The sequence below is a fragment of the Diceros bicornis genome, chromosome 4 (assembly GCF_020826845.1).
Source record: "Diceros bicornis minor isolate mBicDic1 chromosome 4, mDicBic1.mat.cur, whole genome shotgun sequence".
Taxonomy (NCBI): Eukaryota; Metazoa; Chordata; class Mammalia; order Perissodactyla; family Rhinocerotidae; genus Diceros; species Diceros bicornis.
In genome coordinates, this window is record NC_080743.1 from 55,566,589 (window position 1) to 55,594,577 (window position 27,989).

General features: G+C 48.9%; 1 protein-coding gene and 1 long non-coding RNA gene across 10 annotated transcripts in view; one reads left to right on the top strand and one right to left on the bottom strand.

Annotated features, from left to right (window-relative positions):
• On the bottom strand, nt 1-26,708 carry PI4KB (phosphatidylinositol 4-kinase beta). 8 transcript variants are annotated; one of them, XM_058539146.1, is made up of 14 exons: nt 26,364-26,708; nt 25,040-25,233; nt 17,970-18,906; nt 13,210-13,254; nt 10,504-10,731; nt 9,153-9,380; nt 7,374-7,483; nt 6,730-6,834; nt 6,381-6,504; nt 5,345-5,496; nt 2,436-2,568; nt 2,051-2,171; nt 1,305-1,367; nt 1-900 (listed from the first exon to the last, which is right to left on the bottom strand). In XM_058539146.1, exons 2-14 carry the CDS (start codon nt 25,042-25,044, stop codon nt 719-721), a joined length of 2,433 nt encoding a protein of 810 aa, XP_058395129.1. In that variant the 5' UTR covers nt 25,045-25,233; nt 26,364-26,708; the 3' UTR covers nt 1-718. The 8 variants fall into 8 exon arrangements, with proteins under 8 accessions (XP_058395129.1, XP_058395123.1, XP_058395130.1 ...); XM_058539140.1 differs by having other exon boundaries at nt 5,345-5,610; nt 26,364-26,705; XM_058539147.1 differs by lacking the exon at nt 9,153-9,380 and having other exon boundaries at nt 5,345-5,610.
• LOC131404457 (uncharacterized) overlaps nt 26,668-27,989 on the top strand; it is a 3,891-nt gene continuing 2,569 nt past the window's right edge. Inside the window, exons 1-2 of one of the 2 annotated variants that reach the window (XR_009219797.1) lie at nt 26,668-26,743; nt 27,258-27,452. This is a non-coding gene — a long non-coding RNA (uncharacterized LOC131404457). Of the gene's footprint in view, nt 26,744-27,257; nt 27,550-27,989 lie in introns of those variants that run through there. The other variant, XR_009219796.1, reaches the window with a different exon arrangement.

Genomic DNA, 27,989 nt, shown 5'->3' on the forward strand with positions numbered 1-27,989 from the left:
GATGGCTAACTAAGGACTTTATTTCAAACAAAAATTAAGAATAAAAAGTTGAGAGCTATTTCCCTGGGTGTGGGGAAGGGATCAGGGCAAGGAATTCCCCGCGGCTAGGCCAGTACCCTCACACACACTGGAGGAGTTGTGATAATTCCCTTCCTGCCTCTGTGATGGGGAACCTCAGCAAGTGCAGGACCCTATACCAGAGCCCACCTACCAAGGGGAACTCAGGCTAGGGGTCAGTCCCTGGGAAGGGACAGAGTTGGGCAGCAGCATGGCCAAAGGCCAACCACAGGATCAAGTCCTAAGTACCAAGAACCTACTCTTCCCCCTTTCCTGGGACCCAGAACAGATTAAGAGGATGGCCTGTGGAAAGAACCTCTTGGACCCTGGTGAGAAAAAAGGCCCCAGTGTCCCTCACATTTATCACCTGTTCTCTGGAGGGCAGTGAGTCCTGGAGTCCGTCAGGTGGTAATACTGACACAGCTGGTTGGGGGAGGGGACGGGAAGGGAAGCCCCAGCAAGTCTGAACCCCATGGCTGGCTCTCCCACCCCGCTGGCAAGCTCTACAGTTACCACATGATCCTTTGTATTTCTTGCCTTCCACTTCCCAAGTGGATGGGTGGATGGGTGGGGTAGCTTGGTTTGGGTTTTCCCTGACAAGGGCCCTCTGAGAGAAGGTCTCCTGAATCCCCCACCACTCTGGGGTCTGAGAAGGAGGGTGTCACATGATGCCGTTGGTGAGGTACTGGAAGCCGTCATAGAGTTTGGTGGTGATAGACCGCATGCTGCCGTCTACCATCTGCTCCACCAGCAGCTGGAGCTGCTCCTCAGTCATGCTCATGTGGAACCTCTCTTTGAGGTTGCGGATGGTGCTGGAGCCGTGGAAGCAAGGAAGCTGAGAACCTGAGGGAAGCAGTGAGGGTAGAAGGTCACAAATGGAAAGGAGGGAGGGGCAGTGGTGACAGCCACAGCAAATACAGAGCCCGGGGTGTCTGAAGTGCCCCTTCCCCTCCCACCTCAGAGAGATCCCTGACAGTGTGGACACAATTCTGCTTGGGCAGAGAAGGGAGAATTGGTGGGAGGCCCTGTCTTGAGCCCATCTTCATCCCGCACTCCTAAGTCCCTTTAGGTGAGGGCATGAGGGCAGAGAAGGGAAGAGGGCCAACACCACATCTCTCCTGGTAAGGGCTGAGGGAGCAGAGCCTTAGGACCCAGAGGGAAGGTTGGGAAGAGGTTGTAGGAAATGGGCCCTGAGCTGGGCACTTATCTGGTCGCAGGCCTCTGCCTATGCTACGTCTGACACTCACAGATGACCTGGGCCACCGTCATCACGGGGCCAGACGGGAATGCTCCTGAGCAACAGCGACAACCTGCGGGGTGGGGGCAGGGATGGGGAGGAGGAGGAGGAGACTGGCAGCTCAGACTGGGTGTGTACTGCAGCCTTGAGGAGGGGGAGGGGGACAAAGGGCCCAGAGGAGCTGGGAGAGGAGGGATCCCGGAGCAAAGACTGTAGATGGCAAGGCAGTGAGGAAACAGCACAGTGAGAGCAGATAAGATGAGAGACAGAGGAAATACTTAGAGCAGGAGGGGTGAGTACTGAGACAGGGAAGGGGCCTGAGGACAGTGCAATCAGAAGTCAGCCCAATGGGGAGGAAAGTAGTGACTGGAAACACCTGAGGTTGGTAAAGAGCCGAGCCATGGAAGGAGGAGACAGAAACTCAGGGCTGGACAAGGGATGGGGAGATGCGAAGGGACCAGGTGGCTGGAGAGGGGACTGTTCTCTCCCTGAGTGCACCTAGGGGGTAGTTTCTGCTGCCTCTGCCTCCCCCACCCCCCACCCCTTGGACCTAGCTCTGTCAGGTGTCAGGAGGAATGTCCTGAAGGAGAAATGGGGTACTGGATCAGCTGGAAACCCTCCGGGAATCCCCACCCCCCGTCTTGAGGTGGAATCTTTTTGGAAGTTCCATGCTCCAGGGCCCCAACATAAGTGGGAATCCTGAGGCACTATGGGCACCGCCCTATCCCCAAACACCTGGCCTCTCCCCAGCCCCACCTTGCTGCATGATCTCCACGATCTGCACCACCTTATCCATGTGTTTCCGAGCAGCGATCAGCCCCTGCAGCATCAACATCTTGTAGTAGTTGAACATGTCACCATCTAGGCCGCCCATCACCTGGGAGGGGAGAAGATAGCTATGTGTACAAGGGGGCTTAGTGTCCCACAAGCCAGCCAAAACTCCTTCCTCCATGGGGGCAAACATGCCAAACTCCATTACTTTCCCACTCTCTCATCAGGCAGGAAACCTCCCAGGACATCTAGCCTCACCCTGACTTACTGCCACTTCTGTTCTGTTTATCCCTAATTCCGGGGGAGCCCATCAGCTCCCCTCCCATGACAGAGAGAGAATGCAATGAGGCACCTCTCCTTCCTGACTCACGTCCACAAACTCGGTGGTCAGCTTAAAGGCTGACGTCTCAAAGCCCAGGTTTCGGGGTGAGCTGGACAGGATGAAGCCAAAGTCGATGTGGATGATGTGGCCTTCTGCGTCCAAAAGGATGTTCCCGTTGTGCCTGAGGAGGGGGCAAAGGAGAGGAAGAGGCAGTAGTAAGTCTGACTGAGGTGGGAGCCTCAAGCTGCAACACACTGGCCACATGACACCAGGCAGGGCAGTCCCCTGCCACATTTCCTACTGCTAAAGTAAACTGCTAACAAAGGCTGTGTGGTCTGAAATCGCTATTATTAACAACTTAATAAAATAGTTTTTCTCCAAATTTTCCAAAAATCATAACTTCTACCACCCAAACTGATCCCAATCTAGTAGAGAACCCAGAAGTAAAGAAAGCAAGCCTCTGCGGCTCAGCCAGCTGTCACAGAGGCCAAGCACCTGGCTCAGCAGGAGGCCCTCAGTTAGAACATGTTTACCTGTTTTATTTGTAATTCCTATCAGCCTACTGCAGACCAGAAGCCTGACCAGAAGGGAGCAGTGTTCCAAGGCAAGCAGGCTGAGCAGAGTTTAAATGTAAAATAGCGTGGGGGCTTTGAGGGAAGTTTTTTAAGGTTTAACTATCTCAGGAGGGAATTACTACAGGCTGGCTGCAGGAAGAAGATTTAAAGATTTTATTTATTTATTTTTTTCTCACCCAAAGCCCCAGTAGATAGTTGCATGTCATAGCTGCACATCCTTCTAGTTGCTGCATGTGGGACGCTGACCCAGCATGGCCGGAGAAGCGGTGCATCGGTGCGCACTCAACCGCTAAGCCACGGGGCCGGCCCCAGGAAGAAGATTTAAAGCAAGAGAAATCCCAGGTCTTTGTGATTCCCACATCAAAGCCCAGTAGAAGCAGCTACAATTAACATGCTAAGCATGTGAGGCCTGGCTCATTCAGCATAACCCACCTCCTCAGTGTCCACAGAGGCTTTGTGAGGCTAAGAGCTCACACTCTGAGGGCCACCTTCTCTGGGGTTGGTCTGACTGGCCAATAGAGGGGGCACAGAGTGAGAACTGAGTCCCATCTGAGTCCTTCCTACTCCAGGAAAGCATTACAAATTGAGCAACACAGGCCCAACCTTGAGAGCCAGAAAGGTTTCAGGAGATGTCCTAGAAGGGCAGGAATCTACCTACCTGTCCCTGACTTGCAGCAGGTAGCGGACCAAGCAGTAGCCAGCGCACCTTTGCACAAAATTGCGCAAATTGCTCTGGGCAAAACCTCTCGTTTTACAGGTGAGGAAACAGAGGCCCTAAGAGGAGAAGTGACTTACTTGCCCCAGGTCCCAAGGCTAGTGAGGGGCACTAGCCCCTTTCTTTTCCTAACTGCTCGAGTTAGCTCCAGCTGCAAAGCTGTGCAGGACTCACTCTGAAGCAGTCCAAGAGATCTTCAACCTGCTTCCGGTTTGGAGCCCCAGGCACTGTTGCCACTTCTTTCTAGTGGCTGATTCCATTCATGGTTTGACCACATATATATTTTTTTGACTTATTATGAAAAGTTTCTCAGCTGCCTGCCTCCTCCCCTCCACCTCTTTTAAAGGACGGACTCTAATCTTCCAAACATATTAGGTTCCTAAAGAAAAGCCCAGAGGCCTGACTAGCATTTGCTTTCCTGCCACCCATTCACTCAACCCTGGGGCTCAGCTCTAGGCTCTCTGGGCGCTGGGTTCAAAATCCTGACTATTCAGAGACTGTCTAAAGCTTGTAACCAAATTCCTTATAAATAATTACACTTCCCTTCAGCCTTCAAATGTAGGGCCTCCACTGGGTTGATTTGCAGGGCTGGCAGGGTGGAATGAGCATAGGTTCTGAAAGCTCCCTGACCCTTATTTTCCTCATGAGGAAACACTTGTCTGATAGGGTTTTCAATATAAGACTGTCAGGCCATGGCAGGGACTTAATAGATGCTACATCTCTGATAAGCTGTTCTGTTAGCTAGATCTTAATGCGTCGCCCTGTTACTGGGAGACCTGGAAGCAGAGGCCACTGCATTTCTTCCTTCCCAGGACAGCTGCCCTATGCCCAGTGAGAGGCACAACTCACTGGAGCATTCAGGTTATTGACCCTGAGTGGCTGTCCGGAGACAGTCTTGGAAAGCAGGGCCTCGGTGGCGTAATTATCTTTGTACGATATGTTGTTCGCCTATATGTGAAGTTGGGCCTCACTTGTTATTAAAAGAAATCACAGCTCTGGGCAAAACAAGAGATACTTAAAAGTTCTGGAAATCATATGTTGGAATAAGAAGGAGAATTCAAGACTGGGAGTTTCAACTTTATCTCCACCATGTCTCTCCTATCCATCTTCTCCTTTCTGCTCTAGTCACTACCACTACCCTCAGGCCAGGCCTCATTACCTCTTGCTTTGTTGCTAAAGGCCCAATGACATCCAGTGTCACCCACAGTGCCACAGGGTGCATTCACTAAACACAGACTGGATCATGTCATTCCTCTGCCTCAGAATGAAGAGCCTTCTAACCTGGTCTCAACTTACCTGTCTTATGTCACTGCCTACTATTCTCCTGCCATGCAGTGCAGCCCAAGTTGGAATCACATCAAGTTGTTTCCTCTGCCTGGAGCATCCTTTCACCACAACTTTCTCTGTCCTCATTCTCCTTTGTCCTTCAAGACCCTGCTCCCTCAAACCCTTGCTCCTCTCATAAATCCTTTACTTTGCCCCTTTACCTAGTCCGTCTGCCTCTTTGGCTTAATGGCATGTGAACACGTCTGTCTCTGCCTAAAATATGTTGTCTGTTCATCTTTACCTCTTGGCAATGGAAGGTGGTGATTAAGTGAAAACTACACCTGAAGGGACAGAGGGAAGCCTGGAGGAAAGGTCAGGATGAAGGGCAGGAATCTACCTACCTGTCCTTGACTTGCAGCAGGTAGCAGACCAAGCAGTAGCCAGCGCAACTTTGCACAAAATTGCGCTGGGCACTGAGGAATGCCTCGGTGGTGTAACTGCCATGCTCCTGCAGGAAGTAGTCGAGCAAGGAGAGCTGTGACTGTTTCTTCACCTGGTGGATGGACACAGCATTGACCACTGGCTCAATCATGCCACTGTCGGCCGAAATCACAAGAATCTTGTATGGCTTGATCCACAGGGGCACTCGCTCCTGTTCCCAAATGGACTGTGAGGAGACACAGAGGCATTGGGACTATTATCCTTCTCCAAACTTGGGGAGGGGGCTAAAATCCTTCTGTCCTCAACTTTGGACAGTTCCCCTCCTTGGTGGACTTGGATTCTAGGCCACCAAATGAGTAAAACCCACTGATCCCATTGAGGACTAGGTAGTTTTAAAAGGAATTCCAGGGCCTGACAAGACAGAAAACCATGTACAGAGCTATGTGGCAAAAGGCATCTTACAGATAGAAGTCCAAAAAAGGCAAGGAGAACAGGAAACCACTGTCACCTCACAAGCAGGGAGAGTGGGACCTATTAATCCAAGTTCAAAGAATAGGGAAAAAGACTGAAAAGGATTTAGGTTCAGAGAAAACTTCTCTAGAAAATGAAAATATTTATATAAAAAACTGGATTAAACAAGTGAAGCTGCTTGTAGGCGACCAAGTCAGGGGCTCAGGGGATAGACATCTCAGCACACTGCAACCACTTGCCACAGATCTGTTGGGAGTTTTGATCTAAAGGACAAACCCAGCATCCCGAAGTTCAGTAATCAGAGCAGGTGCAGTTCGCAAAAGAGCCACAAGAGGTCAATGTGGAGCTGTTCCTGTGGCTGTACTTCCTCGAAAGGAGCACCAGCTTTAGTTGAACCTATGTCCAATTTAGACCTGGGCAGGAAGTTGGTCCCCAACAGAGCTCCCTGCAAAACAACCTGTGTGGTCACCTCAGGTGGGCTGGAGCTGGGCTGAGTTCCCTGTCTTTCTCCCTCCCTTCTCTTACCTGCAGTTGCTTCAGCACCTGGAAGGCCAGGAGCTCCTGCCGAAGGTCATCCCCACACTTGACAATGACTGACAGGAGCCGCCAATTGGGGAGATGGCCATATGGGGAGCCCTCTCTGATCCGCCTGTGAAGAAAGCAGTAAAAGGTGTCAAAGCGTGATACCAGGGTGAAAACAGAAATATAGCTCCTACTAAAAATCCAAATCAAATGCCCCACAAGGCAAAGACTGAGATGACTTGGGAGCCTGATGGATTTTGGGGGCTGATGGACAATATGGATGGTGGAGTGAGTACCTACAGTTGCCTCCGAGCTTTGCAAGACGTATACAGACCACCCCCACCCAACTCACCGCACTTTCTCCTGCCAGGGCTCTTTGAGAGCAACTGCAGAAGGGTCTTCTGGGTCTCGTTTGAAGGCTGTGGGGGTGTGAGCCAGCTGCTCCGAAAGGCGCCGTCTAGCAGGAAGAAACTATATCATTTGCTTGGAGGAGTTAGCCCAGAGCCTCATGTCCCTGTCTATGCCGGCATTTCCTGCACTGTTACATTGGTTCTGGGCACACAGAGATAGAAACCTGGGCTGAGAGAGACTCATGGCCAGAAACACATTACTGAAACCTTTTTGCTAACCTGGTGGTTTGTAATCATGTTAAAATGCAGATGACCAGGCCTTCCCCATTCCTCTACCAAGATTCTGCTTCAGAACAGGTGTGGCTCCACATCTGCATTTTCAACAAGACCACCTCCCTCTCCCTTGATTCTGACACATGTGGTCCTCAGACCCACTCTGAGAAACTGCTCTAATTCCTTCCTCTGGTGCTTTCATCCCTTTGGAATCCTTTTAAAATTTAATTTCCTTCTGTAGTAGCTCAGCAATTTCTCAACCTGCACTTTCACTGCCTCAAGTTTGGTGGCCTCAAGACAAGGAGAGAGAAAAGGGAAAGACACAGGCCGACAGAGAGGAAGGGGACAATCAGATAACGTGGTCTGGCCATACCGAATGTCCCCTGCTGCAATGAACACAGGCTCCTTGCTCTCCTGGCTGGTGATGCTGTCCACGGAGAACTGAGAGATGTTGTCACAGCTGTTGGTGTGCACTTCAGGGAGCTGGGGAGCGCAGGGGATTGCAGGTCAGAAGTGCTAAGCACAGGTCTCGCTTCTTTTACCTTCTCAGATCACTCTGCATGCTTGCCATCTCCACGTCATGAACATCCTTCCCTTCTGAACTCTGTTCCAAAAAGCCTCTCCTGGTTACACTCCATCCTGACCACTTGGCTTCCGAACTGCCTAGGCACTCACATAGACCCTATAGCAGTGTTTCTCCAAGTCTGAACTACCTGCATCAGAATTACCTGGAATGCTGCTAAAACGCAGATTCCCATACCCCACCATCGATCTGACTTACAATTACTAGGAATGGGATCTGGAAGTCTGAATTTTCAACAAGTTCTCCAGAAGACTCCCAATGCACTCAAGTTTGCAAACCACTGCCATGACCATCACAGAAGTCTGAACTTGTGGCCTTATGCTGAGAGCTCCCCAAGGCTAGGGATACGGTCTCCCTTAGGGTCCAGGACCAGACCCTCTCCAGACTAGGTTCCTCTGACCATTTCTTCCATCTAAGCCATTCAATCTTATCCCTCCCTCTCTCTCTCACTATAAAATATTCTACCAGACTCTAAGGCCCATATCAAGTCCCTTCTTTTCTCCCTCCTTTGTAACAGAGCATTTCTTCTCAACTCCATTCGTCATTTATTGCACATTGCCTTGTTGTATATCTTATAAATAGATGTTTTCTTAAATGTCTGTGTCCAATCTCTCCAGTTGGACTGTAAGCTCAAGGACAGAGATTCCGTCTTTTCATAAAGTGAAATCTGGCTGTGTCACAGCCCTACATAAAATCCTGGTCTGGCTCCCTATAACTCCAGAATAAAGTTCAAGTTTCTTTCCACAGCTTACAGGATCCTTCCTACAATCTGGCCCGTGCTGGCCTCTCCAGCCTCATTCTTCACCACTTCTGACCACACACCCAAACATCACAGCCATACAGAATTTCTTTCAGTTCCTAAAATGCGCCAAGCTCTCTCGTCTTCCAGTCTTTGCACATGCTATTCCCTCCACCTGGAATACTCTATCCAGCTATTTCCAACCCATCTTCAGGCCTCAGCTAAGATATTACTGCCTCCAAGAAATCTTTTGGGGTGTATCCAACGCCAAGTCTGGAGTAATTGCTACCCCCACCCTTAGGTGCTCCCATAACGCCCCATCCTCTCCGGCACAACCTGGATCACACCATACTACAACCACCTGCTGACTGGTCTTTTTCTCTCTCATATTAGGTCATAAACTCTTTGCAGGCAGGGGCCAAGCCTTGTTCACTAGCACACAGCACTCAGGTCTGGCACAAAGCAGGCCTTCAATAACTATTTCCTGAATGAATGAATGTATGACTTACCATCCTCTGCTTTCCTAAGACAACTTTATATAGCAGGTGTTCAATAAATATTTTGACTAAATTTCTTTCACTCCCCTGAGCTTAGAAATTCCTCCTTATATTTAACCTAAATTCCTCCTGCAGGAAAACAAGCTCTACCTAAATCTATTCCAGACTAGAGCTGTTCAGAGCTTTTCCCTCTCATACCCATTACTATCTACCCCACTCATTTGGGCACTTGCCTCAGCCTGCCTCAGGGTGTATTGTCTTGTCTCAAACATACTGAAAGCTCATGGAGAATAGGTGCTGTGCCCCAGTATTACCTCCTTGGAGCTCCCTCACCTCCACCTGCAGCTCGCCTATGTCATCCACTGACCAGGCCTCATCATCATTGTCATAGTTGGGCACAGTGCTGAAGCTGCCTGCCCGCTGCTCGTGAGTGATACCGCATTCAGGCAGGTTCTCTACAGACCGTGTGCTCCGAATTCGGTTCTCAGGGATCCGGGCGGGGACACTGGTGGTGTCGAAGTTTTCACATTCAAGGACTTCCACATAGATCAGATAAGGAGCCTGGGGGGAAAGTGAGAACAGTATTTGTAACTTATGTCCACCACTGTTCCCCAAATCTCAACTCTGTTAACATAGTTCTTCCTGCTGCCCACTCCTAGCTCCAACCCTCATCTATCAGTCCCCTGACACTATGAACACCATATTTAGGGCAAGAACTTATGAACACCTATATAAAGAACTTGGGTGAGACAGTGTACGAGTTGTCAAAATGGTTCACTGAGCTTCAAAACGTATAGATGATGCACTTGGACAAAACCATTCCAAACTATCAATTACAACCCATCAGAGAGGCCTGGAAGCCTCTGGGGGCTTATCCTAAAGACAGACAAAAAGACTGGGAAATAGCTGGGCACTGTTCCAAGCAGGGTTCTAATTGTCAGTACTACTACTTTTTTTTGTGAGGAAGATCAGCCCTGAGCTAACATCCATGCCAATCCTCCTCTTTTTTGCTGAGGAAGACTGGTCTTGAGCTAACATCTGTGATAATCTTCTTCCACTTTATGTGGGATGCCGCCACAGCACGGCCTGACAAGCAGTGTGTCGGTGCGCGCCCGGGATCTGAACCCGGGCCGCCAGCAGCGAAGCACGTGCACCTAACCGCTACGCCACGGGGCCGGCCCCTAGTACTTCTTCTGAAAGAAAAATCTGAACCAGGAGTACTCATTCCAACCAGCAGACAAATTCAGCTAATTCTCTCCAGTTGAATCAGGCATTCTTCTCTCCTTCTCCCTGCCCACTCTGATCAGAAAAGGTCTTAGAAACAAAAGATTTCTCTACTCTCATTGTTGCTGTACCTTCTATACCTAAGAGTTATAGAAGGGCTGGAGAAGAGCTATGAAAGGACTGTAAGGACAGGTGGAGAGTGAGTCTCTCCTGAGACATGGAGAGAGGCAAGCTGAAACGATTAGGCCTCTTTCGTCCAGAAAAACAAAGCCCAAGAAGGTGGACAAGAGGGCGCTCAGAATCACGACAGCACTGAGGTCAAGTCAAGGCTGACACATGCACACGAACCATGGAGGAGTCTAGGGTGTCGGCGGGGCACCCCTGGGCATATACACAAACCCTGGACAACCACGGGAGTACAGTCAGATGAAAAGTGGGGTTTGGGTCAGAGTCCACCTACCTTGTCCTTGGAGTTGAGGACAACAGCCTGGGTGTGGGGCACACGGACCACGTGGTGGTCAAAGCCGGCAGTGGGCAGCCAGACTCGGGCAGGGAGCTTATGGTTGAGCAGGGAGAGCTCTGAGATCAGCCGCTGTGTTTTCTGCTCCTTGGTGGGGAGCGTGGCCAGCCGCTTGCCAATCGCCATCAGGGACTTGATGAATTCTCGCTCAGGAGCCAGTCTCACGGGCTACAGGGGGTCGGGGTGAAGTAAAAGATGATGAAGAAATGACAGAAAAATGTGGCCCACCCACTCAGTCCCTCCCGGCCATGCAGGCCAGGGATGCCAGTGTCTGGAGAACTCCAGGAAGGAGCTACCTTTCGGCTCTAATAGGAGATCCCACCCCACTCCTGTCAACTTGAATTGGGAACAGGTAGAAGAGCAAGTATATTCCTTCTCCTCAGGCTGTTTCCTGAGGGTAAGGGGGGTGTGAATCCAGGTCACCGGGATGCACCCCTCTTCTCTTAGACTAGAGTTCCTCAGGAACTGTCCCAAGGCTTCAAGATGGGCAGGGGGACAACATCCAGAGGTTATCCAGGGCCCCAGAGAGAAGAGCTGCTTACATCAGAAATGCTCCACCCATCTCATGTCCCTCTCCCCACCTGGATCCTCCAGCTTGGTCTCTGCCCAGGGGTCTGCCAGGACCCACAGGACTAGGGAGGGGAGCTCTGAGTCAACATCTCCCCTTTCAAAGGAGGAGGACCCACTCTATCCAAATGACTTTTGTTCCTTTCCATGACATCCCCCTGTCCATCCAATGATCTCTTACAAGGGGTCAACGCACGTGCAGGGGATGAGAAGAGGATGAGCAGACTTGCATTAATGAGGGAACAATCAATGGGGAGAGAAAAAGCAGACGGGGAGAGAAAAAGCAGACGGAGGGAGGCAGGTGTGGGCAGGTGGGTGGAAAAAGCAATAGCTCCTTTCAGCCCTTGAGGATGGCCCTGAAGGCCTGTCTCTTTCAGTGATTCCTTCTTGGGTCCTCTTCCTCTACCTCTCAGGGACTGGGCTCCCCATATTAGTTCCCTGCTGTGAGCCTGGCTCCTCTCGCTGGGTACTTTAGTCATTCCCAGAAAGGGCAAAGTCAGTCTGGGGAGTAAGGTGCGGGTGGGAAAAAGATGGACTCAGCTAGACATGAAGAAGGGCTCTCTTCTCAGCCTACATCCTTCTACCATATGGGCATTCAATCAAGATAGCCACCTAGCTCCCCAGTCCATCTCCCCTCAGCTAGATAAGAACAGTGTCTCCTCCTTTTATAGAAACAGTATTTCACTCACCAGGCTTTTCTCTCCCTCTCTGTGTGTCTTGCTTAGTTTCCCGATTGAAAATTTCTACCCTCACTCCCTCACACTGCAAAAAAAGCTTCTTTTGAAAGCTGTGCAGTACCAGGCCCACCTCTGCATGTACAACAGAGCCAGAGTTCAAAGGAACAGCTCATCTCTCAGTCCCTACCCCACAGGGGGCTGGCTCAGGGCCCCACACAATAATGAAACAGGGTGTCTGAATCAGTCAGGAATGCTTTGGGTGTCAGGTCTGAAAATAAAGACAGCAATACAATACAAGTAGGCTTCTGTGGTCCCTGGAAATATCCCAGGGGCCTAATAAAGAAAGAGAAAGAAAGGAAGAGGAAATTTGAGATTTGCTCCTTCATTCATCCTGATCCCCTAATCCATCCACTCAGGTGGCAAATGGTCACTGTCCCAAGGACCCTCTACCCCAACCAATTCATAGTCATCTCAGATTAGAAAGGCAGAATTCCTTCCCAACCTCAAATCAGCATTTGGGTTGGGGGCCCCTAAGTTACGTGAGCATATGGGAAATGTGACCCCAGGCCTTGAGAGAGAGACTCTGCCACATGGAAGGAGACAGGAATCACGACTGAAAGGGGATTAGCACAGAACAGAGAAAACTTTTCGGGTAGACAAATACAAAATAAAATGTTAAAAAATCATCCAAACTCCCAAAGGGTCCAGCATTTCCTCTCACGTCTCTGCCCAGCAACAAGGTCCGAGACTCTGTGGGACCAGAGGGTCGGGGTTAGTCTGGAGGGAACGAGAAAGGAGAACGAGGATTAAGAAACAATCTGGGCAGTGAGCTGGGAAAGGGAAGAACTCAGACCTGGAAGAAATGTGGTTAAAGTTAAAAAAGAAAACCAGCTGTGGGGAGGTAAAACTTTCCTTGAGGCCAAATCCTGTTTGCTTTTGGAGTCGGCTCACCCAGCACAGGGCCTAGCATTTAGAAGACACTGAATAAGCATTTGATGGTCTGATGGCAGAAGCCATAGGGAAAGGGTTCTGAGTGGGAGATATAGGATCCTGGGGGTTTCTGCCAAGCAGTTCTTGGCTCCAATCCAGGGGTAAATTCTACCTCTCTCCCAGCTGTTTGCTCTAGAGACCCAGGAGCTGAAGGCTGAGTTGCACAGCATCCCAGGTGTCTCTGGGAGAAGGATCAACTGAGCCTGATTCAGCCTGGGCTCAGGGCACTGGCAACAAGAGTCAGGGGACTCCTCCAGGTCTGGGATGCCTGGGAGGGAGGAGCTGATCTCCCAGGAAGAAAAGGCACCTTTTAACTCCAGCCTTGGCCTGGAGATTCAGAAGACCTGGGGACGGAGAGGAAATGCGGCCATGGGGGGAGCCTGCCACCCAGTCCCAGCCTGGCCCCACTTACGGAACTGAATGAATTATCAATACTCTCGGTGCTGGAGGAGAGCTCCTGGGAAAGGGCCAGAGGGCAAGGGGAGAAGGAGGGGGCAGGGAGGGAGGGGAGAGAGACAAAGGCAAAGAATTTAGCTCCAGCTTGGATCATAACGGCTTCTCTCGTGTAGCTCTACCTTTCTGCTTCAATAAAAGAAAGTCAACCCAGAAGAGCCACTTGCCCAGATTCTTGACACTTGTAGGAGATGCTGGAAGGCTAGCTCAGACCTTGAGGTCAGAAGGGTTGAAGAGACAGCAGCCTCTGCTTTTCACTTTCTTCCCTTCTATTCTTGCCTGCATGGGTCTTCCTTCTAGGACAAAACCCTAAAGTTAGGTCCCTTAGGGAGGTGACTGTGTTCTGCCAAGCTTCCACGCTCTTTGCTCACACTCACATGCTCTCAACCAAACCCTTCTCCGTGGAGACCACCAGAGAGGGACGGAATTTAACAAGTTGCATGGCTCCCATAGGGGAAACCCCATGTTCCTCCAGCTTCTTGGAAACTTGAGGGAGGAAGCAGAAGAGCTAAACTTTCAGTGCCAGGTTATCTCCTCTCTAGTCAGCCTCATTATCACCTGCGAATCCTAATCCCAGCCTTGAATCTGTGTGACAACGGGCACCCAGACCCATAAGCATGAAACCTCCGGGCTAGATGCTGGTAGGAGTAAAGGACGAATAACTCTCCTATCTACCAAAACTCCGTAGGTTTCCTATCAGGCTATTTCACATCACAATTAATTACAATTTTTTGACAAAAGTTGGGGAGCAAGATCCTAGCTGAATCCATCTGAGAAAGCTGAGTAGCTGAGCAGCAGCTGTCCTAGTCCCAACCCAAGCGATTTACCTGAACTTCACCCCATTCTCGTGTCTTACTGGTGTCTATGGGCAAAGGAAAAGGGCGGGAGGTCAAACTCTCTTTCAGTGGCTCTGCTGCAGCTCATGCACAGGCCCGTCCTGGATTCTGTCCACCAAGGTCTCCCAGGGTAGGGAGAAAGGACAATATGTGTGCACAGATCTGCAGGTGGGGAGGGGCCTGGACTTAAGAGCCAAAGTCCTGGGAGCACCCAGGACAGAAGGGTAGTGGTCACTGAGCTTCTACTCTGCAACCAGCATTTCAAGTCTCTACTTAATTCAGTTCCATGGTTTAAGTTCTATTCTAGCTGGAGGTCCTAAAGTCAGGTCTTTCCTTGAAGAATCTGGGGATAGCGGCACTTTGAGGGAGAAGCCAAGCCAAACACTCTCCCGAGGAAAAACTCTTCTACTTTGGGTAGAGGTGGGAGGGAGAATTGAGGCAGTGAGGATGCCAGAGTCTATTATGACTTAACGGTTCAATTTCTATCCAAGAGCTAGCTGGGGAAGGAACAGCAAGCAGGATATTGCCTCCATGAGCAACACCCCAGCTGATTCTCCCTGAGACAGGTCCTGTCTGACTCATTAACAGCCTTGGAGGAGGGGAGGCATATCATAACCCGCTCCTCTTTGCTAGTCTGTGGGCTTGAGTCACTCATCCTGAGTCAGCTCCAAGGAGAAAAGCCAAGGCCAAGAAGCTGACATCACAACACATCAGGCTGGAAGGCCCACTGGGGCTTCTAGGGTGATATGCAGCAGATTTCTCTGCACAAAAGATGCAGTGCTGAAAAGACAAAGCTGATCTACTGCAAGTGTCATTATGTGGGGCAGGGTGTGGAATAGGGGTGGTACCTACATCACTCTCTGCTCCCTGTGCCCCGACTCTATGCCAAAATATTTACACTTGGTTACAAATGGGAAGGATAACTGCCTGAGCAGAGTTCCCGGACTAGGCTGATAAAAAGTGCTTTGAAGGGGTGGGCTTTGGCAGGGTCGGGGGAGTGGTGGTGGAGATGGGAGAAATCAGTGCTAGAGACCTCTGATTGGAGGAGAGAGTGTAAAGGATTCCTCATTAAAAGAAAATAGAGCCTTCTATGAGATCTGGGCAGAGTAAAGCTCTGCAGGGAGACTCCAGGCAGAAAGAGAGCTATACAAGCAGCCCCTGGGCCTCTTCTCTGAGGCCTCACTTCACCTTCCAGAGCTCCTCTACCGACAGTAGGAGTGTAGGATTAAAACCAGAACCCAAAGGGAAAGCAGGAGATGGGGAGCAGAGTGTCAGGTCCCACCCAGAGACTCTCCTTCTATAGAGTCTCTGCTCAGACCTTAGATATTTATGTACTTTGTTTTAGTAAGCTGTATACTTCTTCCTTATATGCAGGAAACAACTTTTCAAGAGAGTCACAAACTCCACCAAAAAACTGTTAGAACTCATAAATTCAGTAAAGTTTCAGGATACAAAATCAAGAGTCACAAACTCAACAGTTCCATAGATAATGGGGTCTCCATATACCTTATAAGTTCCTGGAGGGAAGGAGAGCATTTTATCCTCCATCCTCCACTGCCTCTAGCACAAGGTTCTGGCACAATGTACAAGCTCAATAACTATTTGTTGAGTGAATGAATGTTGCATGACAGGGGAGAAAGAGGAGAAGAAGAAGAAAAACCAAGTCCCTTAGTATTTGGGGGGACACAGGCCTTGATAGACGTATCCTCAAAATGCCAAAGGGGTTGGGAGAAAGACCTCTGTGCTGAGACTCCAAGGCTTAGACCCCTAGTGAGATTCATATTTATTCTCTCTCATTCTGGCTCTCACATTTCCTGAGGAGACAGAGTGGGTTCACATGTCTCATTCCGCCAGCATCAGATAACCTAGGAGTACCTGGGGCGTGCTATCTCCTTCCTTACCTGGATCTAGTGACCCAGGATAAAGGAGCCAAGTTGGGAAGAATGGCAACTGAACAAGCCACCCTGGAGGATTTAAGAACTCACAGAATACCTACCTCTCAGTGTCATCCATAATCCCATCCTGGGCAGGAGTTAGATGCACGGAAGAGGGACCGAGGACTAGCACAGAGTAAGAAAAGCCCCAAGGCCTCAGCTTTTCTGGTCCTAAGATGAGAACTACAAAATACGTACAGAGAAAAGCCAAGCCCGACAAGAGGCACCAAGGGATTCACTTTTAGCCGCACACACTCCTACTGCTACAGGCTTAACCCCCAGAGGAGCTCCCAAACCCTTCACAACCTTAGTCCACCAGATCTGGATGATTCTTCTTACTCTGCACAACCTCCCTTCATGATCCTGGGGTTCCCTGACAAGCTCAACCAGAAATGAAAATGGTCCATTCTGCTTCTGAGAACAGCTTGGGCTCTGCCTGTGCATGCATGTGGAAGCCTAGATGGTCAAAGCCTAAGCCGTTCTTCCCTAAATGGACTCTGACGGCTGAGGACCTGGGAAAGCAGCTGCTAAGAAATAACCAAGATAGCTCAGCTCAATGATTTGAGGCCTGGTCTGACATTCACTAGTTGAGAGACCTTGGGCAAATCATCTAACCTCTCTAAGCCTGTTTCCTCAATGGTAAAATAATACCTGTCTCTTAGGGTTGTGAGAATGATTTCATATGTAATGTACTTTTCAAATGTAAAGTACTTGACGTGACACTTGGCACGTAAGTGCTCAATAACTGTTAGCTCTTTTAGCTTCACTATCATTAAATTATCATAAAATATCAAATTTCCAGAGAGAGAGCAGGCTCTGTAGTCTCCCTCCCTCCTACCTTTTCCCTTCCCTAGTCACTCTGACCTCCTTCTTGAAAGAAGTCCCATTGTATCAAAAACGTGGGTGGGTTATGTGTCCCACAGTGGCAGATTCCAGCACCATGGCTGATATGCATTTCCCAACAAGTGCAAATTCCTCATTCTTTTCACCCTTCTTTCCTAGGCTGGGCTGGCAGCCAGGATGGAGCCAGGCTGGTGGTGAGTCAGAGGTGGGGACTGGGGCACCACTGTCTGGCTGGGACACCAGGTCACTGACACTTGGTTGTCCACTGGGTAACTTTTCCTGCTATCTGTCCAGATGTGGAATGGCAGGTGCGTATAACCTACTGATGTGCTCATCTCCTCCTTGCTCTATATCCTAAATTAGATACCCCCAACTACTGCTGTAACTTGTTCTTTCCAGCCTTCAGGTCCTTGATTAGACACTAAGTATGCCTGAGATTTACTCTATACCAAGATTGTTTCCCTCTTCTCTTTGTACTTCTCCCAAATGATATGGCAAAGACACCAGCAAGACATCCCTTCCCCCAAGGAAAGGCAGGCAGGAGGGCATTCTGCAAATGCCTGGGTGATAGGGAATGAACTTTACCCTTATGTCAACAAAAAGCAGGATCTCCAGGGAGTAGGGGAGAGGAATTATGAAGAGTAGCCAGGAGAATGGAGCTGAGGTTGTATTGAACATCTCCCCTGCCCCAGCACACACACAATTCACACCTGTAGTCCCTTTCCCTCCCCCATGGTTGCTGCTCTGAGAGGTTCTGGTAGATATTCCAGATCTCAAGTCAGGGTCAGGAGGGTGTCTGCCACAGTTCTCAGTAAATAAGTAGTTAATGGAATGGCAGTGCAGTTTAGTAAAAACAACATTGGATAGAGTCAGGAGTAACAGCCTTGCTATTAGCTATATGACCTGAGGCAAGTCACTTTATCTCTCTGGGTCTCTGAGTTCTTCCTTTGTAAAATGAGGCAGCTGGAATACATGAATTCTAAGGGCTTTTCCATGCTTTTATCAGTGAAATGAAACAGAGGAAAGGGAAGAAAAGGACAAAGTAACCCTATGTCAGACAACCCGTCTCCATGCCAACATGCCTCTGTCCCTCCTAGGAATTTTACCTCATCCTCATTCTCCACTTTAGGGTTGCTGGCTGTTCGTTTCAGGTTGCTGCTGAGACTTATGCTGGCGGTGGCATCTGACTTAGAGCGCTGGTGAGTCCTTTTGGAGGGAGACAGCCCTGTGTCAGGGGCTGGGCTCAAGGAGGGCAGCTCCCTCTTTCGGTGAGCTGGCTTCAGCTCATCTGAGAGGATCAGCTTCCGTAGCTTGGTCCCACGGGAGTGTCGTTGAGTGGAAATGTGCATGTCTGAAGAGTAGGCCCCGAGCAACAGGGCACACTGGAGGGAAAAGTTAATGCTCTGGCGGCAACGGTGGACTATATAGGGCTTGATGGCATCACCCACGTCCTCATCCATATGGATGTACATGTTAAGCAACTGGGGCAGATAGAAGTCCACATCCTCATTGCGAAAGCAGAAGAGCCGGTTGCCGATATAGGCCTGCACTCCAGGCTCCTTGGAGTTATACAGGTATGAAATGGCCATAGAGATGTCAAATAGTTTTGATTCAAACAGCCTCAGCAGCCAAGACTGTTTGGCTGAGTTGTTCTGCCGCCGTCTTCTTGCTCCCTTGGCTGTGCCTGAGGCCACAGTGGCCCCCATCTCATCTTCCTCCTCCCTTATCTGGGCAGGTGGATCGTCCAGGCAACGGATCTCACTGTCCACACCATCCCCATTGACCAACTCCAGTGGGGTGTCTCTGCTAGAGACGGCCACGCCTCCATGCAAAAGCTTGACTTTCTCCAGCACCTCCTGGCAGGCCTTCTGGGCCACCTCAGGATCAATCACTGATAGTTCCCCAACCCCCTCCGTGATGACGCTTAGCAAGGAGCCCCCATTATTCCCTGGTGGGCCAGGAGTGGGCTCAGAAGTTGGCTTCAGGGAGGCAGGCTCCACTACTGTGTCTCCCATGGCCACAGCCAGACTTGGAGCTTCCAAGCTACAGGAGGAAGAAGGGAAAAAGGAACAGAAAGGGAGACACATACACACACTGGTTAGTGGTACCATCTTCAGGTCTTCCCTTTGCCACGAAACCTTCCCAGGCACCTCCTCTCTTTTTGTCTCCCTGCACTCCTTCAAAATCAGATGAAGTCATCTCCGTCCAGGAAGCTTTCCCTGACTACCTCCACTTCTGATCACTACATTACTCTTCATTCCTTCTGCACTTAGTTACTCGGCTTAGCCTCTGTTCTTAACTTGTATTTACAAAATGTTGCTTTGTGTGTGTTATGTTTATATATATTTACAAATTCTTCAGGTAGACTGGGAAGCAATTCTAGTCTTATTCCCTTGTTCCTAACTCTTCACATACTTTTCTGTCTTCGGCTCTTCCCATGTCTTCCTTTAAATGCCTGCCAATAACCTTTTTCTTTTCATCTTTAAACTGTATTTCCTTACTCATATAACACTCCATACATAGGTCCTGAGCATCTCACCTTTATTCAGTATTAACGTCTTGATGTATTTTTCTAGTTACAGATACTTTCTTACCTTCCCTTTTAGACTCAAAGCTCCCAAGGAATAAGGGCCAGCAAATACCATGCCAGGTTTCACTTAGAAGAAAATAGCTCTAAAACAACCATCATCAACCCTGCTGAAGTTGTGCCATTTCTCTGCTTATCTGACTTCATGACATCATTCCCTCTTTCTCCAGTGCTGTGGCAGCTGAAGTATAGTGGAAAGACTCCTGAACTTGGAGTCAAATAGGCTGGGGTTCAAAATCCTGGCTCTGCCATTATGAGATGTGTAAACTTATGCAGGTCACACATCTTCTGAGTTTCAGTTTCTCCAACTGCAAAATGAGAAAAATATATCTGCTTCTCGTTGTTGCTGTGTGGAATAAGTAACTTTGTGTGTGTAAAAAGATCTAGCACAGTCCCTGGCACATAGCAGTACTCAATAAATGCTAGTTGGATCCTAATCACCGAAAAGGTTAGTAAACAGTGTGTGTGTGTGTGTGCGCATACACACGCATATACTGTTTATAAGGGAAGTGAATTACAGTTACATTCATCTGAAAATCTTCCAAAACATTTACGACAGCCCTCTCCTATCCCAACACTACTTTCCTCATTATCATACACACACTCCAAGGACCGGAGGGGCTGTGAGAAGGCAACAAGAAATCAGGTTGGAATTCATGGGTCTAGAACATCTAAAGAACAAGGAGGAGCAGGAATCACAGGAAGCACACAACTAAGAATCCCTCTCTGGAGGAACTCTCGGAAGGAAATTCAATGAAAGAGCACTGCCGACAAAAGCCACTGCCCTCCTAGAATGATTCTTCAGAGCCTCCCCAAATCCAGATCAGAAGAATCAGTGCAGAACAGGAGGAAATTTCAAAGCAAGGACTGGGAGAAGCACGTTGCTCATGTCAGATCAACCCAGCTCCAGAGTCTGGCTCTAGTCAGCAATGGGTTCAGAGGCCTCTTCACAAAAACGCAAACCGAGTGAGTCTAAGGCACACTCAAGAGCGTGAGCAAGAGGAAGGCAGAGGCTACTGTAGAGCCGGAATGCAGGTAATTTCCAACTATTAGTGACATTACCTTTGACTCTAGTGAACGTAGGTGCATATACTTTGGGTGGGAGGAAGGAGGTTTGAGATACAGATTCTCTAGTCACTCTGGAAAGCCCCGTTTTCCACTCCCACCCTTCCAGTGCCTCTTCTTGCACCTCTGCAATAAGAGTCACAGTTACTTTGAACTGCCCAATATTGTGTAGTCTACCTCCCAGCTTCCCAGCAGTCACCATTAAAGTCTTGCAGGAAGACAGATGGGGAACTCTTTTGTTCTCAGAGATTACCAAAAAAGGCTACTTCAGTTTATCTTTCTCCCAACTCTGTCAAGCAAAAAGTTCATCCCTGAATTTAATTTCCCTGATGCAGTTTGAGCTTGGTGTCAATAAAAAAAAATGGCAACTCTTTCACTATGCTCTCTCCCCAAATTAGGCAGTGCCCAATGAGCAGTAGAACCAGCATGGCTGCCTGTGTGGATCTGTCTCTACTTGCAGGTATGCGTTGCACAGGAATAATAAGAAGGAAGCTTTAATCATTCCCTGCCACACCTTCGTAGGGCACTCTGCACCAGAAGTTCATTCTAATTCAACTGGGACCACTACCTTTTAGGTCTACTTAGAAACTAACATGATAGCCTCAATTGTTTTATACAACCAATTCTTTTTTTCTCGATCTCTCTGTGCTTGGCACATCTTTCCCTTTTCCTCTACTCCAGAGACTCCAAGACACCAAAAGCTCCTAAAAGTCCACTTTTCAAAACTTCTAAGGGAAATGAAGTTCAGACATTCTCCCATATGGCATTTCAGACCTCAAGAGGAAATGCAGCAGACGCTTGCCCCAACTGATCACAATTGGGATTATTACTGGCACCAGGAAGGGAGGTAAGGACACTATCATTTCTTTCATGCCAGGGCTCAGCTAGGAATCTCATCACAGTATTCAGGGTACTTCCCTGCTGAACAGATCTCCCATTTGGCAACCTTTACTTCCCAGGGAACCAGACGATGTCAAAAGGTGCAGGAAAACTAGACTCCTCGCCTGTATATGCAGCTCTACCACTAGAAACTAGAGCTTGGTCTCCCTCTCGGCCTTTCTGAGCCTCAGGGACTGCCTGCATGTGAAGCAAGACATGGGAGGAAGGAGGTATTGAAGGGAATTTAGGTTGTTTTGGCAATTTAGACACTAAGAAATAGGAAAGGGATTCTCCAAAACCTAAATCCGGATATGGTCCTCAACATCAATTCATTCACTTTCAAATGCAAAGAAAATATAGCTTTGATAAGTAACCATTCCAAAGAAAGTGAAAGGACTAGAAAGTGAAAGAAAAAAAGAAGGAACAGGTCCTGTATTTACCACTCTTCTCCTTGTAAGTCAGAGAATAAGAAAAAAGTGAGAGAAGAAAATCCAAACCTTTATCAAATGACTCCTATCGCTCTCAGGGACATTCAGACAACTGAGGCTCCACGTTTCACACTGGGATCCTAAACTGAACTTCTGGTGAGACTGGAAGGGAACTGAAGAGGCCTCCCCTGCCCCAGCCTAGTAGCTGGCTTCTAGGAAACGGGGTGGAGTGGGGGGGCATGCTGACAACTGATTGGGGCTCCACAGCTTGTGTCTGGGCAATGAAGGAATCCTCATCTGAGCATCAGGAGGTTATTCAGAGCAGAGCAGAGCAGTGGCTGTAGAGGACAGAAAGGGTTTACATGCATGTGTTCTGTGTGACTGAGCATTTAAGTAAATGTGTGCAGAGGACTCTGAGGGGAGAGGACGCTATCACCTAACCTGGCTTCTCGCTTCTCATCGCCTCAAAAGATTCAAGGCAAACAACCCTCTCCTGGCCTCCAATAAAAGACCTACTGGATTGGTCTCTGCTAGGACAAAGCAGCAAAGAGCCCCAAATCAATCCCTTCACCCAGTTAATCACCATACCCTTCTTCGAATCTTTTTCCATGGACTAGATAAACATGGATTGGTTCAAACCAATCCTCATGTTTTTATATGTTACTGCATTTTCATAGAATTGCCTTTAAGAGATCATCTGATTTAGTGCTCTGCCTCCAAGCAGACAGGCGAGCTCAACTTTCCTCCTTTTAAAAGATCCCTTTGAAAGGGATCATGTGAGTTGGAAAAAAGGGTAGCGGAGCCAGTTATCTTCATCCTACAAGGGGGGTAGTTAAGAAAGACTGTTAAAAGTTAATAAAAAAGAAAGGTAGGGGCCAGCCCGGTGGCATAGTGGTTAAGTTCACATGCTCTGCTTCCACAGCCCCGGGTTTGCAGGTTCGGATCCCGGGCGTGGACCTACGTACCGCTTATCAAGCTGTGCTGTGGTGGCATCCCCTACACAATGTAGAGGAAGATTGCCACAAATGTTAGCTCGGGGCCGATCTTCCTCACCAAAAACTTAATAAATAAATTTTAAAAACTGTTATATCACTCTTTAAAAAATAGAAAGGGAGGTTCAAATATGTTATTCAAGGTTTCCAGTAGAAATAAAAGTGACATAATAATATAAACAAGAGGTGCAAATCCACTAAAGCTAAATCCTCTTTCGTAACAATGAATAAATCAAGAAACAGAGGCACAAACATTTTATCTAAAGCTATGGCGATAACCTTCAGAAACAAACACTGAGATAACCAAGAGGTTAACTCTAAAGGAGTAGCTATAGGGATGTATGGAAAAGGACTGTTGATTTTCATCATAAACTCTTAGGTACCACTGGATTTGTTACCACGTGTGCATATGCCTTTAATAATGATTTTTAAAAAGGAGTTGCTCTTCAAAAGAGACTCCATATCACTCTAGGCTGCCTGTTCTGCTGTTGAGAAGTTCCTCCCCATATCTTTTTTGTTTGTTTGTTTTTTGTGAGGAAGATCAGCCCTGTGCTAACATCTGCCAATCCTCCTCTTTTTTTGCTGAGGAAGACTGGCCCTGGGCTAACATCCGTGCCCATCTTCCTCCACTTTATATGGGACGCCGCCACAGCATGGCTTGCCAAGTGGTGCGTCAGGGCGCGCCCAGGATCCGAACCGGTGAACCCCGGGCCGCCGCAGCAGAGCACCCGTACTTAACCGCTCGCACCACTGGGCCGGCCCTCTTCCCTGGTCTGAGTACTACTTTTTCCTTGTAGAAACGTAAGACCGAGCAGTCAAGCAGGCTCAAGCCCTAGCAGACACCAGGTAAATGCTTACCCAAGGCCCCAAGGGGGGCTGGCATCAGGGGAGAGGGCATTCTTAAGGTACCAGCAGGAGGTAGGGAGGGTAGTGGTCTCAGGATAGTTAAGTCAATATTGAATCAGGCTGAGAACTCTCTGTGCAGGGCCATGGAGCTGGTATAAGCAGATTCCAGCCAGACAGCCCAAGCCAGCTCTGAGAGCCCCTGCTGAAACAGACAGATGGCAAAGAAAGCAACCTGCATGCTCACCTCTCTTTCAACTGTTCCTCCCTGCTGAAAGCCCCAAATGCGCGTAGACTAGGCCCTCTCTTGTCTCATGCCGATTACTGAAAGGTTTCTCCCAAACTTCTTCCCCAAATGAAAGAATCTCAATTTGCTGCTTTGGATGGTGTTCAGCAAACATGTTCTCATGCAGTGTGGACTCAGCTCTGAGAAGGAAGTAGGGAAACTAGGGGAAATATGATTTCTCTTTGGGAGTGCTTCCAAGGAGTGAAGTTGCTCCTAAAAAGGGGGATTATGAGTAGACTACACTCTGGGTAATGAGGAAGGAGATAAGGGAAAAGTGGGACAAGGTAGCATGATTACTTTCAAACAGGCCTAGAGCCAGAAGATGAATGGAACTTCACGTGCCCTCTTCGCTATTGCAGGCCGAGAGAGACATGGCATAAAGGGAGCAACTAGTTTCCTAAGTCTCAACTCACTCCAAGTTCTCTTTTCCAGCCAGCTTCCTCAAAGGGCTTTTCTACAAACATACTTTCAACCTATAGAATCTGGAGTTATGGTTCAAGTATAAGAGGAACAGCACAGGTGCTCAGCAACTTAATGCAGTGGGAAAAAAAGCAAGGTAGATGAAAGAAGCAGGCCTAGAGTTTGTCTCTCAAACTGACTTACTCCCATGGTCGTAGACTAGAACGACCCAACAGAGAGACCAAGATGAAGGAAAATTCTCAGGACAACTAAACCACTACTAATAAATACCTTTTGTCTGAGGAACTAAGAATGTTTTGTAAACAAATAAACCAAGTCTGATTTCCCCCCCAACCCACATCCTGTTATTAGCTTATTACTGCACTGATGCTTATAGAGTGGGCCATTTTCCCAAAAAGGTCACTCTAGAGGTCAAGCGAGGAAGTCACATGCTGAACCTAGGTGTCCTGATTCTGAATGTACAAGCTCTTTCCATTGTCTCATGTTCCTTTTCCCAGTTAGCCCCAATCCCACCCCAGGCCTAAGCGCTTATGGAATCAACCGAAACTATTTTAGTAAGCCACAGACAGTAAACTGATTCCTCTTGGATCTGGACAGGGGTGGGAAGACACTCTATTCTGTGATCCCTTTAAGACAAGCCTAAAATTAAATAACCCAAAACAAAACTTCTCACAACCTCATTCAGTTCCCATGCAGGCTTGTTCATCCCTCCTAGTGGCTGATCCTGAGTAGTCAACAAAGTGTAATCTGATAGGGACTTCAAAACTTGCTCCATCCTTCAGAAACACCCTCTGTCCAGAAAAGCCTGAGAGAGCTGAGGCTCCCCTTCCTCCCAACACATTTTCTTCTTAGTTCAAGGTTTAGCTGATCCTGAAATACGTGACATGTGGAGATAAACAGTGTGACAGAGAACACATAAAGACCATAAAGGAAAACAGAACCAAGTTTCACAAGGATCAGCAAAATCCTTGAAACTCAAAGGAGAAGGTGTATGGGCCGGCCCCGTGGCTTAGCGGTTAAGTGCGCGTGCTCCGCTGCTGGCGGCCCGGGGTTCGAATCCCGGGCGTGCACTGACGCACCGCTTCTCCAGCCATGCTGAGGCCGTGTCCCACATGCAGCAACTAGAAGGATGTGCAGCTATGACATACAACTATCTACTGGGGCTTTGGGGGGAAAAAATAAATAAATAAAAATTAAAAAAAAAAGGGAAGGTGTCAAAGTTGGAAATCTTTAATGGGAAGGGACACTGTCAGATCCTCTCTCTTCTATAGGAACAAACCTCCAGAGGTTGGAGGATTGAGGAAAGGGAAGCTAAAGAAAGTTACAGGGATCATAAAGCACTCCTGAGAAAAAGCGTAAGGATTAAGGTCAAAGTAGAATGCAAATTGTACTTTGGGAATGGTGATGAGGGCCTGAGATCCCTTAAGGAAAGGGGAATAGGCAATTCTTGGAAGCCAGGAGCAGGGTGGGTGGGTGGCAGTGAGGTAATGGAATCAGAAGCAGCAGAGGAAGAGAGGGCTACAATCTTTAGCCCAGGGAAATGAGAACCCAGTGCTGGGGTTGCACAGAAACATCGGAGGAAAGAGGCAAAACAGGAAAAGGGATAAAGGTGGAGGCCATGAGAATGGTTTGGGGCAGGAGCACACACGACGAGGAAGGACAAACGAGGGTCGACATTATAAAAGGCGTCCTGATGTGGAAAGAGTTCACGACTTAAGAGAAGATAATTCGGGACGGAGGCAACAAGGATAAGAGTGAGGGAGGGGGGAATCCCCGGGACGGAGGGCGGAGCTAAATAGAAGAGGAAGCCAAAAAGCAGAGGAGGACCCCAGGCTTGAGAGGAAAGGGTGGAGAAGGGACCGGGGTGCAGCTGCCACCGGGAGGGCAGTTTTCTAGTCGAACACAGCTGTGGGGGCGGGGGGCGGCTATGCGGGACAGGGTTAGAAAGGGACCCCCCAACACACAGGACAAGGAGGACTCACCCAGTAGGAGTCGCTTACCTCCGGGGGACCCCCGCGGAGGGAGTGCGGGCGGTCGGGGTCGGGCTGCCGACACCGCCGCCTCAGCAGCAGCGGCCGCTCCCGGGTTCCATTGGCCGCCTGCGCTTCCCTGACAGCGGCCGCGGCGGCTGCACCAGGCCCCGGCTGCGGGGCTGCCCTCGGCGCCGCCTGAAGGGTCCTTCGCGTTGCCTCAAGTTCGACTGGGCCGCAAAACCTCCTCTTCCTCCGTCCGCACAACCAAGACCAAAAAAAAAAAAAAGAAAAAATCCCCAGCAGGGCTCGATTCTTCTTCTGAATGCAAGCCCTTCGTCTTTGGATATGCTTTCCTGCTTCTCCGACGCTCAGGACCCTACAGATCCCATGGTACTCTAAGGAGTCGGGTGAGCTGCCTGGAACATGCCTGTTCAGAAATAGAAAAAGGGGCGGGGAAGAGATAGTTGGAAGCTGGGGAGGGAGGAGAGGACGAAGGGAGGAGCCTACGGGTAGGAGGAGGGGCTAATCTTTGGAGGCAGACAAGTGATAGCGTTTGCGAGGCTAAGGAAGCCGACAGGGAAGTAAAATTTGCTGGATAAGGGGCAGGGGCTCCTGGGCTAGAGTAGAGACCGGCAGGGGGCAGGCGGGCGTGGGTGCTCTGTTAGAGGAGAAGTACAGACATACTGCGTACTTCCATAAGTACACGAACATGCGAATTATATGTAAATGAGTCTATTTGAGTTAGCAACCGAGTTATCATAATTGCAATCATTGGCTTTCCCCCCTCCCTTGTTCCACACGACTCCCTTAGTAAATCAGGCCGCGGGATGGACACTGGAGGCCCAGTGGGGAGAAGAGAAAGAGAGAGGGCGGGCGGGGAGGATAGTCACCCTCACTATCCTTTTTCTATTTATCTTTAAGGACGATGCCAAGATTATGCTCCTTATCGCTTCGGGAATGGCGTGATCCAACCGGGTCAATCTTTCGCCGTTAGCGGTGCGACTGGAGGCCGCGGTTCTGCCTCCGAGGTCACCACCTGCCTGGTCACCCTTTGGCCTCCAGCCTCTGGACATCGATCCCTCCGGAGACGGGCTGAACAGAGCCAGTTTGGGAGAGGTGAGTGAAATGACAGAGGCTTGGAGAGCACAACCCCTCTTCAGAAACAACAAAACCGTATAAAACAAATAAACAAAAACACGCCCTATTCACGGACCTCTGGTGTTGGTTTTGTGTATTTGTTTATTAGCATTATTGATTGGGAGCCCTCGCCCTCAGAACCTCTGTCCCATCCCTCATGGGCCTTACTTAATATTCTACATCGAAACTAGTTATTTGGGCCCAGATCTTGGATGCCACCTTCCCTGCCACTTAAAGGCTGTTTGATTTGGGGTGACTGATTTAACCTCTTTGAACCTCAGTTTCTATGTCTGCAAAGTGGATCCAGGAATACTAACACTTTACAGGGTTTTGTGAGGATTTAAAGAGAGAGTACAGATTCCTACCATGGTACTGTATTACTATTATTGGGACAATAATGTAGGATAGATGATGAAAGAAAAGAGGTCACTGCTTCCATGTTTAATTGGGAGGCAGAATAAAGAGTAATAGCTTCAAGATATCTATGTAAAACATGCAATATGTACAAAAGTAAAA

What these genes read in the sequence shown, in the direction of transcription:
- PI4KB (XM_058539140.1), bottom strand. An exon ending in AGGTGCTGAAGCAACTGCAG is followed by an intron (nt 5,611 to 6,380) that starts GTAAGAGAAGGG and finishes GTCTCCTCACAG; the next exon opens with TCCATTTGGGAACAGGAGCG. An exon ending in TGACCACCGAGTTTGTGGAC is followed by an intron (nt 2,172 to 2,435) that starts GTGAGTCAGGAA and finishes CTCCCCTCCCAG; the next exon opens with GTGATGGGCGGCCTAGATGG.